General features: G+C 35.7%; 1 protein-coding gene and 1 long non-coding RNA gene across 2 annotated transcripts in view; both read right to left on the reverse strand.

Annotated features, from left to right (window-relative positions):
- The window catches only part of LOC135081915 (dystrophin-like), a 105,754-nt gene that overhangs the window by 76,796 nt on the left and 16,823 nt on the right, over nt 1-12,135 (reverse strand). The window contains exons 2-3 of the mRNA XM_063976697.1: nt 11,486-11,630; nt 596-719 (exon numbers count right to left, since the gene is read on the reverse strand). Coding sequence (XP_063832767.1) covers nt 596-719; nt 11,486-11,630 — 269 coding nt within the window. The remainder of the gene's footprint in view (nt 1-595; nt 720-11,485; nt 11,631-12,135) is intronic.
- On the reverse strand, nt 9,346-10,379 carry LOC135081804 (uncharacterized). Its single transcript, XR_010259278.1, has 2 exons — nt 9,816-10,379; nt 9,346-9,455 (listed from the first exon to the last, which is right to left on the reverse strand). It is a non-coding gene; the product is annotated as an uncharacterized LOC135081804 (long non-coding RNA).

The raw sequence follows: 12,135 nt of genomic DNA on the forward strand, positions 1-12,135 counted from the left end.
TTGATCAGCACACGAAAAACTGGTCAAGTGCGAGTCGGTCACACACGATAGGTTCCATTATTGTACAAGATTGAATACCATGACTGTACACAGTTATGAGACATATAGGCGTTATTCAGAGCCGTTATAGGTAGTAGTAGATTTTTTAAAGAATGTGTATAGATCGTTTCATCCACGAAGACGCGCCCCACCATTCTTTCGCTAATGTCTGATTGTTATCGGTACACGCTAAATTATCCATGAGTGCACACGCACACTACAATAATGACGCTCGGATTGCTCGGATCCCGCATCCCGCGCTTCCCTCGACCAAAAATTCGTGGGGCACGTCTTCGTTGATGAAACGGTCTAGGCAAAAGATTTTCTATGGACACTAAAAATAATTATAATGAAATGAAACTTAAAGTTGCTTATTCAGGACTATTCAGGATACTAAGCAAACAAGACACTACATGTAGTTCAATCTTATGAGCGGTGTCGAAGGTACGTTAAAAATCCCGCCCTTCTTTCCCACCAGTAGTGAACGTCCTGTGGCCGAAATGATGGTGATATCTATGGCTTCTACTGCCTAAAACAAAAGGTACAAAAAACTCACGTTCCGTATCACTAGTATCCGAGAGGGGGGGTTCGTTGGCAATGTATTGTCTTCCACTGAGGAGGTTGCTCTCGACAACTGGCCGCTTGTCTTCCAGCTGTCTCCTGAACGCTCTGTGGTCATCCTGGAACAAAGTAACATGATCTTTAGTGTCTACTTCAAAGTCTGCAAAAAGTGTTTGGTCACTCTTACTAGGCCAGTAGAATTAAACACAAAAATTGATTAAATCGGAAATAATTCCTACAAAAGATCTTTTTGCTTTAATGGCTTCATTGGTTGCCCATTAAGACTCTCCTAAGTTTTCGACTTCGACGGAGTTGTGCTTAAGTGGTGGGGGCCCCCGAAAGGGGCGTTTTTTCGGTTTTCCGGTTATACCGCGTAAAGGACTTACCCTATCGAAAAGTGGTCTTCATGACGGTTGAAGGGCACTTAATCCTGCATTGAATAAGACCAAATTCAAATGTTTTGGATAAACCGTTCCCGCGCTAAAGTTCGGAAAAGTAGAAAATATACGTATAATTAATGACCCTCTCCACGTCCAATGGCTTGTTACCCACAGGCTTCCAAGTCTTGAAAAGGGCCACCTCAACCAGTGTAACCCTATCAAAGCTTACGAGCTTGATGCGCCTATCCTTGTGCGTCCCAGCCGTTCCTTAACTGCGGTTGGTGCACCTCTTCCTTGCACTCTCCTGAACGACCCTGTGTTACCTACTGTGGCTCTCCCTCTTCCTTGCAGCCTCCTGCACGACTACGTTGCCTAGCCGTATGCCTGGTCCAAGGTTCGACGCCACAAAATCAACTTCGCACGCGTGAAAATAGTTTAAATACTATTTTCCGTGCTTGCAACATTTTTCTTTACTGCTTCGGCTCTATTAGTCGTAGAGTGATTGTATATATCCTATAGCCTTCCTCAATTTATGAGCTATTCAACACAAACATTATTATTTCAATCAAACTAGTAATTCTTGAGATTAGCGCGTTCAAACAAACAATCAAAAAACTCTTCAGCGTTTTAATTGAACTTGTTGTTGTTGATTTTTTACGTCAAACCTTAGACCAGGCATACGGCTAGGCAACGTAGTCGTGCAGGAGGATACAAGGAAGAGGGGCAGCCACAGTAGGTAACACAGAGTCGTTCAGGTGAGTGCCAGGAAGAGGTGCAGCAACCGCAGTTAAGGAACGGCTGGGACGAACAAGGATCGGCGAATCCAGCTCGTATGCCTTGATAGGGTTACACTGGTTGAGGCGCTCCTTTTCAAGACTTGGAAGCCTGCGGGTAACGAGCCATTGGACGTGGAGAGGGTCATTAATTATACACATATTTTCTACTTTGCCGAACATTTGCACGAGAACGGTTTGTTCAAAACATATGAATTTGGTCTTAATTAATGCAGAATTAAATGCCCTTCAACCATCAGGAAGACCACTTTTCGATAGGGTAAGTCCTTTACGCGGTATAACTGGAAAACCGAAAAAGCGCCCCTTTCGGGGGCCCCCACCACTTAAGCACAACTCCGTCGAAGTCGAAAACTTAGGAGAGTCTTAATGGGCAACCAATGAAGCCATTAAAGCAATAAAATCTTTTGTAGGAATTATTTCCGATTTAAAAGCTAATTCTACTGGACTATACATGATAATTTAAGCTGTCATGTTTTAATACTAAAATTTAATTTTGTGTCAAATAAAGTTTATCTCATCCTATCTTATCTTAAAATCTATGAAACAATTTACGAGCAGGCTGCAAGTGATCTGTTTGAGCTAGCGCCTTGAATATGCTTTTATAGTCTTTTTCACGTAAGATGATCCGTATGACACTTCAAGGTTATCCATATTACGCATACTACATATGCAGAATATTTCTGAAAAAATATTTGTATTTTATTAGCAATATAATAAAAAAAAAATTAACTACTTGTCTTGAAATATAAAGTAAAATCTGAGTCTATTGATTATATTTTAATTAAATACGATGTAAAAATATTTTTTATTTAATGTACGCAATGTGTGAAACGGAATAGATTTAGTGCTGGGGTATTTGTTGTATAACAAAATCGATTATTTCCGCGGTTCATTAATCGATTGCAGTGAATACTTAGTTATTAAAAACATCTAAAAAATCAACTAGGGGAGACCTAGGAGAGTTGTGACAATTTTTACTTTAGGGGCCATATCTCGGTCAAATATCATTCCACAGCTATGAATCATACAAATTAATGAAGCGCCGTTCCTTCTGTTTTCAAAACTATCACCAAAGTTAACTTAAGTATTAGGGTTTCTAAGAAAATCACCCAAATCTTAGACCACTCCCTTTGACACAACTCTCCTAGCACCGAGGTAAGTTGTGACAGGTACCGAGGTGAGTTGTGACAGCATTGTATTACATCTATTAGATATAAAAATACTATTATACTCAATCAAATATGATTTTTTTAGCAAAAAAGTACTTTAATCATCCCTTAGTACTAATTAAAACAAATAGTTATTATCTTTGTTATAGGATGTCGTTACACTGATTGAGCCACATTTCTCCAGCTTTCATTTTTATTCCACGACACTGGATTTTTTTTATTATATTTTTAACTAATAATAGTTACTTAATATAATTATTTCTTCCTCTTCTGTAAAAATAAAATAGTCGCGGTGTATACCACCGCGACTATTTTATTTTTCGTATATTATCCATAGACGGAGCTTCGCCTTCTGGGTTTACTTGATAAGCCTCTTTCTTTATAATATATCTTGACAAGTTTAGATTGTAAGAGGTCGCAGCATATTATCTTAAACTTTAACCCTTTAACCTAATCACTTCATAAGCCACGTCCTAGATTTCGGCTCTAGCAGGCAGTTCCTCTATATGGCTTTCATGTATAGTTATTAGGCATTTTGAATCAAAACACTAACAGCATGCAATTATACAAATTATGAACCTACTAAAAAAACATCTAAAAACATCGTGGAAATGGCCCATCAGAAAAATTAATTAAGCTAGGAGAGTTGTGACAGCCTGTCACAACTCTCCTAGATGTTTAAAATGACGACTTAGTTCGAATAATAATTTTTATTTTCTAAACACGATGCGCACACAAAAGATCAGTGCTACATTTCGAGACCTGAATAACCATGCAACTTGAGAAAAAATAACAGAACAGTGCACATATACTTAAACATGATATAAATTGAAATAAAATTTTGAGGAAAAACTTACTTTTCGCATTTTTTTGTACACAGACGTCATATTTACGTAACCGTGCCTCTTGCGCCGCCCGCAGGTAGGGGAGCGAGGGGCTTGTTGTAACGGGGGTAAGTAGTAACAGGCTCTTTTCACTAGGATCTTAAACGCAATTGACGTATGTCTTTGACTCGATTTAACCTTTAAACCGCGCCGTATCATGTTGCCATAGCTAGTGTCCCGCCGGCCGGCGCAGTGAGCGGAATTGTGCACGTGCTTCATTTTTGCCAGGTAATATAAAATTGTACTGTCGTAAAATTTCGGTTTGCGTTATTATTACTGACAAATTTCAAATGTTCTATATCTTATTTCCATTCAAATTTATCTATCTCTGATAATGTGTAACAGTTTTTATGATTGCTAAATTGTTTAAATAGTTAACTTGATAAATGTTAAAAATCATACCATGGGGTTAGTTGTAACAAAATGCGGGGGCTTGTTGTAACATGTTACAATAACAAGTAAACAAGTAGTGTTTAACTAAATAAGACTGCTTATTACTTAATTTTTAGGTATTGCTTACTAAAAAAGTGTATCTTCATTTTAGTTATTTTAATTTTCAATTAAAAAAGTGTATCTTCATTTTAGTTATTTTAATTTTCATACAAATCGGATTTTATAAAATTTATTTTGTATGAAAATTAAAAAATTAAAATGATGATATCAAATTTCTGACTTCACCATACCATTTATATGCCCATGTTAACATGGGCTAGTGTCGGCTCATAAACCCATTTACCTAACACCCTGTATAATACTTACTTTTAAAAGATGTGAATTTTATTAAAAAACAAGCAAAGAATAAATGATTAAAGGTATTATTGTCGTTTTTTTTGGCGTTACTACTTGCCCCGCTAGATGTTACAACTTGCCCCAAGCACGAGGTAAGTTGTAACACCGCACTTCTTCTAGATAATAATTGATTGTAAAATAATGACCAATATTTATGGTATTATTTTTACTTGATTTGGTACAGGAAGAGTTACAGCATCCATCCATCTTTATTTAATAGACATTTAATCAATAGATCTCAAGATATATTAGTTTTAATGAAAACTGTTACAACAAGCCCCTCGCTCCCCTACTTAGTCAAGAAGAGCGTCTTAAAAGCGACAAACAAGCGTTTTTACCAGCTTCCTAACTATCCCAACTATAAATTCGAAAGTAACTCTGTCTGTCTGTCTGTCTGTTACGCTTTCCCGCTTAAACCTCGCAACCGATTTTGATGAAATTTGGCATAGAGATAGTTTGAGTCCCGGGAAAGAACATAGGATAGTTTTTATCCCGGTTTTTGAAACAGGGACGCGCGCGATAAAGTTTTTCTGTGACAGACAAAATTCCACGCGGGCGAAGCCGCGGGCGGAAAGCTAGTATTAAATAAGGAGAAATCGTCCTTGTCACAACTCACCTCTGTCACAACTCTCCTAGGTCTCCCCTATATTTTTCGATTGTTGACTTTGATAAACGTATTGAAAATAAATTAATAGTTTTTAATCTAAAGAAATAGAACCAGTACTTTTTAGGAATCGTTTTTTTGAACACGAAGTCCATGGAATTTGAATATTATCAATAAAAAATTGTTACAATAATATTTGTAATTAAAAAAACATGTTTTTGTTGAATAACACCTATACAAAATATTTCTCTATAAGTAGGTTTTACTAACTCTTAGAAAAAATCGATAGTTAAATCGCTATGGTTTAGTTATGTGACATCTCTATAACTTTCAAACTCGAAACGTCATACGAATCATCTTATGTGAAAAAGACTATAGGACTAAATGTTAATCTCCTTTTTGAAAACTAGATGGCACTGTGCTTACTTAGCTCGCGATATCAAAATATTTTTTCCATATTATAAGTACTCCAGTCTGATTTTTTAATAAACTGTCTATGCTCTGGAACTGGCGTGCTGGCGTTTTATTCTTTGCGTAACTAGGCATACCCTCGGACATGATCTATGTAAAAAATATATTTCCTAGGACATCAAGTCCCAAACTAAATAAACTTGAATAAAAATAGTGCAACACGAGATTCACTCAGTCTTTAGAGTACAAAATTTCAAGGGAAAAAGGAACACCATTTATCATTTACATCCAAAAATATTATTATTTCAAAAAGGTTAGTTATAATTTACTTGATAAATTTTAATTTTCAAATGTTTCGTTTGTTGTTACAGCTTACAAGATATTTTTTATTACTCTTTCTTACCCACGGCTATTTCGCGACGACATCAGTTCATTCCAATTGGATTTTCAGTTGAAAAAAGGCTTTTTTAACTCAAAGCCAAGGGCCTTCGTTTTGGCTGTACATTTTCCTAATAACAATTACCGAGTCAACAAAGACCGGGGCACTCCCGGAGGAGGCTCGGGAGGGCACAAATTGAATCAAAAGTTGGAGTTCAAAGGTAAAACCTTTAATACCACACTTGAGGTAACGATAATAATGGGAATTTAAGGGCCAGCTCGACTAGCTGTTAAAGTCCCTGATAGCGAAATAGGAACTTACTCGTATCTGTGTATCTGTCACATAAACTACGAGTTTTGGTTACATAATCGGGTAGAGAATTTAAGAAGAAAAACTGTTTTATTTTTTTAGACGTTAGACGTCAGAAACTACCTGAAACTTATATCAGTCACTGGAAAAACCATTACGGTAAGAGTTTTATACGTGAATATAGAGAAACATGATCATTGAATTTTAAAACTTGTTTTCTAAATGCAGTCACGCAGTAAATATTCTAAACTAAAGTGACATCGGAATACAGGGTGATATTTATCTTTGGCCCGTCTGAGGTTCAAACTCTGAACCATTACAGAGTTCAACAGTCTTACTATTTGGATGAATGAAACTTTTCTTTTTTTATCCACAAAAGGGAAACTCTTGCCCTGCATATTTGGTACAATATGTATGTATTATTTACGCACATACTGTGTCAATATTAATATAAATAATGTCTATACATATACATTTTATATACCATTGTTAAAATTGAAGGGAGGAGATGAATTGCGCATCAAACGCCCTTTGAAGTTCCGTCGAAATTCATTTACTTTTGCATCTTGGTGACTTTAATCTCATTCGAGAGCTATTTATTTAGAAAATGTAACACAGTAGGCTCATGGAAGTAGGGAAAACATGGCTGCTTCTATATCTTGCTGGGAAATGGAGTTCGTTCGTTTCAGCCAAATGACGTCCACTGCTGGACAAAGGCCTCCCCCAAGGTTTTCCACAATGAACGGTCCTGCGCTGCCCGCATCCAGGCTCTTCCCGCGACCTTTACCAGATCGTCGGTACACCTAGTAGGAGGCCTACCCACGCTACGTCTTCCAGCCCGTGGTCGCCACTCGAGAATTTTCCTGCCCTTGGGAAATGGAGTAATGAGTAACTAAGATATGTTTGATTAACATAGCAGATTCAAATTCTGCTAAGGCAACGTACATTTTCTAAAGATGAACGCATCATTTATTTATTTATTTACTTGGTCCACTAATAATATCATCACTGTAAAGTCTTGTACAATCTCAACAAACAAATGCAGACTGAATTGATGACATTTTCTAGTCATTAACCTTAACTCTTAAGATAAAACGGCATTGTTGGCATAAGAATGATTTATTGATTGATATATTCTACAAAACGGTACTTCAGACAGTTACAAAAATATAAAAGACCTACCGCACGTAATTTAATTGTTATTTATAACCCACAACTTCCTCAATGAATGTAAATCCGTGCGATTAGTCCCGTGTATTTGCGAACACACGCTCTGTCATATTAATTAACTTTACGAGCAATGGCTCAAACACACCGCAAGTTATACAGGGTGTAAGGAAAAAAAACCATCGTATGATCGTCGGTATATAAAGTGTAACATTACTGGTAGGTAACCTACTACAAGTAATAAATACCTACTTAAAAAATAGGCCTTGTAAACCTGAGCTTACTTGAAAATGTTTGTTACTTATTGACCTGATTTGGAGCAAGGAAGCAAGTAGTAAATAGTCTTTGATTTAGGATAGCATTTATTAAGCTACAGCGCCATCAGAACAACAGCTACATGTATCAAATAAGGCTATATATAAATAAATAAATAAGTAAGTGTTACTAGTTAGTTTGAAAAAATAATAGATACTGTAAATTAGCCTTCACCCGCAACTTCGTCCACTCAGATTTCTATAAAGCCTATGTGCTATTCTCACGTAATAAAGTTTAATTAAAATTCAACCCGCTTTTGCGTGAAGGAGAAGAATTAAATTAAAAGTTGAATTGACAACAATGTCAACAATACATCCTGTATTTGTCGCATTCGCGGCCGCCATTTTGCGGTGTGACAATCGAAATGGCGCGAACGTAGTAATATGGCGGCTCATTTCTCGCGCGGTGCGAGTTGCAATTAATATGGTTTTTGCGAAGATGTGTTGAATGATATTCGACATATTTTTGGCAACGAAATTCGAACGTTAAAGTGCTACAGGTGAAATTATTTCACGTTGTTCTTTCTTTAATTTTACGAGGACTATTTGGCTATGTCTGTCGATGGCTCCTTCATGTACCTATTGGTTTTTGTTTTTCACTTTAATGATCATTTTTAATTAGTGTTCTAAAATCGAATTACTTTTGAGTCCTCTACAGGAAACTAATTTGTATATAAAGGTCTTGAAACCTGAGTCTACGATGAAGAAAAATACTCGTTATATCGAGCTTTCGTCCAGTTTTACAGGCTTTCAATGTTGTTTTTTGTCACCAATGTGATTTATGAAGGAAGTAGTATAGCCTGACCAGGAACATAAAAACCCTATGCCAGGGTTGGTAGCGGCCTGCATCCAGCGCCTTTTTGCTACCTTTATGAGGTTACTGAGGTGAAATGCGTGCCACCTGGGTATTGAACCCTAAACCACCGTACCTATCAATCTATTGTATAAAAGCGAAAGGTCACTGACTGACTCATTCATCACGAAATCTCAGAAACTACATGTAATAGGAGTCTTAAATTTTGCATGAGGGTTCTTTCTAGAACGTAGGTGCTCACTAAGACTGGATTTTGCAAAATGGGTCGAATTTTTCTTAAGGGGAAAAACAGTCGCGGGCGGCCGCTAGTTAGGTATAGCCTGACCAGGAACATAAAAACCCTGGCATAGAGGCGCGTCAATTGCATTTGATAGTGCAACACTGAGTACAGTCGTACCTGTGTTAAATTAATAGGCTAACTTTATGTATCAGGATTCAGGATTACGGGCTAATTTGATATTTTCATAAATTAACGAAAAAATATTATTATAGGTAACCTGGTTTAAATAAATGAAACCATCAATCGAGTTAGTAGGATTTATTTTATTATTCGAGTATTTCTCAAAAAAAATGTACGTAACGAAACGGTAGTAACGAAATAGTAAGGCCATAAGGCTTGTTATACATTGCCGAAATATTGTGAATGCTCTTCATTTATTCAATTCGAAATATTTGTAAGTATGCACCCAAATACGGGGTAATATTAAGGGGTTAGAAATAAAATAAGGGAGTAATCATTCATACTATTTTAATAAAAATATTTTTGTTCCATCATGTTTATCCATTTTGAGTCGTTCTCTGTAAGCTTTTTGCCTTTCAGCATTGGTTTTTGGCGGCATTCCTAAAAAAACAAAAGAAGTAATCACATAAAAACGTAATCTAAATGATTTGATAATTTTTTGCTGGTGGCACTTCTGTAAAGCAGATAGTATCCAATCCTTTTGTTATTAACGCTCTATATTTTTTGAAATAAATTAAGTAGTGAATATTACTATGCTTAGTCAGGTAATAACAGTATACACTCAGCATTATGTTGTACTTTTTCGTAACGTAACGAAATTCGTAAAAAACGTAACGAAATATTAGACAAAATGAGATCAGAAACAAGTATTTTTTTGATAAAATTTGTTACAGCAAATATAAAAGCTTACTAAATGTTCGTACCACACGTATTACAAAAAATGGTTAAATGAAGACTTACCGTTCTATATAAAATCGCTGATTTTACTGCCTGTTACGAAAAAGTAATCCCACAAAACACACACGTTTTTACTAATTTTCGCGATAGATGTAATGGCGGAGACGTCAGGCCAACAGCCATTCAGAGTGCAGCTATTGTTGTCCGTGTAAAATAAATACGGAATTGTTCAGAAACCATGGGAAAGTAGAAATAAATCGTAACTGAAGAGTAAATAACGAAATAGTAAATGAGAGCGACTCATTTTGTTTTTTTGCTTTAAATTGCCAATTCATTATGACACCCCATAGAAAATCAATTTGATACAGAAACTGCGATTACTGTAGAACGATAATACAAAGAAATTTACAATAATTTAGTTACGTATCGCATTTTATGAAACAAAAATACATGAAAAAGCTAGGGTGGCAAACAGGTTTTTGTATGAAAGGTAAAAAAGGACTATTTTTAAAATATCTAAATATTTGGTAATAAGTAGGATTATAGCTATAATTCTTCGTTATCTTAAAGATTAATATTCATACTTCAAAATTGTGTGTGTGTTTTTTTTGTGTGATGATTTATAAATATAAATCTTTTGAACTGTTTCAAAGCACACTTTTTTTTTTCAAAATGTACATTTTTTTTGAGAAATACTCATTCATCAATAATCAAATTCAGAACTTGAATATTCAACTGCAATGTCTGCTCATGAACGCTTCAAACTCGGTACTTCTTTCCCAATTCCATAAAATTCAACACTTAGAAAGTGACAAAAAACTTTAAAATAGATATTTGAAACAAACCACAGCTAATTTTCATAATGGACTGTACTATACGATAAACATGTCAGTCAATTTGACAACCTTGTCGGAAATATTATTCAATGAAAATATTGTCCGAACCCTTAGTATTTCTCTTCGATAAATACTTTAACACATTGTGAACCACTTTTCTTTGACGACTATAAAAAGATTTTAGCAATTTAATTTACAAAATCAATTGCGCACATTTAAAATAAAGTTTGTTTACACTTTGACAGCAATAGACTGACATGCAAGGTGACATGTCAATGAAGTTTTCAGTTACTGTTGCCATTAAAAGAAATTAGTACCATTAGTTTTCCGCAACATGGCGAGGGTTTTTATGTTCCTGGTCAGGCTATACAATGGTATTGAATAAAGGCCTTTAAAAAAGTGGAAAATACAACAAAAAATTGTTCTATCTCCATTTTAGTTCACCATTCACACTAACCGACACATTTGGAATTAAATTACGCATTTGTGACGTCACCGATACATCGCATCAGCAGTACGCGTTTAATTGGACATTGGACGTGATTTCACCCGTCATGGAGTTTGTTGAATGGACAACACGATGCGAAATACACAATTTACAAGTAATAAAGCGAGTATAGAATTAATCAAATGTATTTTTTTACAATAAAATGATTAGAACCACTACGCCACCTGTGTTTATAAATACGATTCTGCGTGAGATGCGACAGATTTTTCATAACGATACAAGAAACTTTTATAACGGTTATTTACCATGACTCGTGCAACCGAATTGAAACCGCGTGAGGGTAAATATCTGTTTACCGATATAAAAGTGTTTTTTGTGTTGCAAGATCCCGTGACAGTGATAATTTTTAGTGAAAATGCAACATACTAGTTTAAAATATTAAATCTCACCTGCTGTTTAAGCAGCGCGGGCAGGTCTCCTCGAGGAGGTGCCAGCGCATTGAGCTCGGTCTCCTTCCTGATGACCCACTCCGTCAGCTCCCGGAGCGACAGCAGTAAAGCTGACCAGTGCTCAGCGTTGCTTTCTAGCCGGTTTCTGTAAAGAAACGAAGGTAAAGATTAGAAAAATAGAATCAAATATATTTAATTTGCGAACATGGGTATTACGAGTAGGTGTTAAAAGTATTTTAGTATCTCCATCTTCCTTAAAATTAAATATCTATATCCAAAAAGGCCACTAAAAGATTTTACATTGCAATAGCTATGAAGGTCACCAAAATAAAAATAAAAGTACCGACTTTTGATGAATGATTACTGAATTGGAGCTTTGGTAATTGTTAACTACCTACCGACAGAAAACGATTTTTTCATCTTTGTGGAAACAATTTTTGCTGTAAAGATACTTCTTACTGGAATAAATTCATATAATGATAAACTTAAAAACCTACTACAGCACTAAAATGTTTTACATAAAATTTAAAGCGATGTGGAGTTCACCAAAATACCAATAAAAGTCGGTAGGCTTAAATGTTAAAAAAAGAACAGTCGCAACGCGAACCAATAGATATCCTAAGAGTTTTAAGAATACGGATGCATAACTA

The sequence above is a fragment of the Ostrinia nubilalis genome, chromosome 20 (genome assembly GCF_963855985.1).
Source record: "Ostrinia nubilalis chromosome 20, ilOstNubi1.1, whole genome shotgun sequence".
Taxonomy (NCBI): Eukaryota; Metazoa; Arthropoda; class Insecta; order Lepidoptera; family Crambidae; genus Ostrinia; species Ostrinia nubilalis.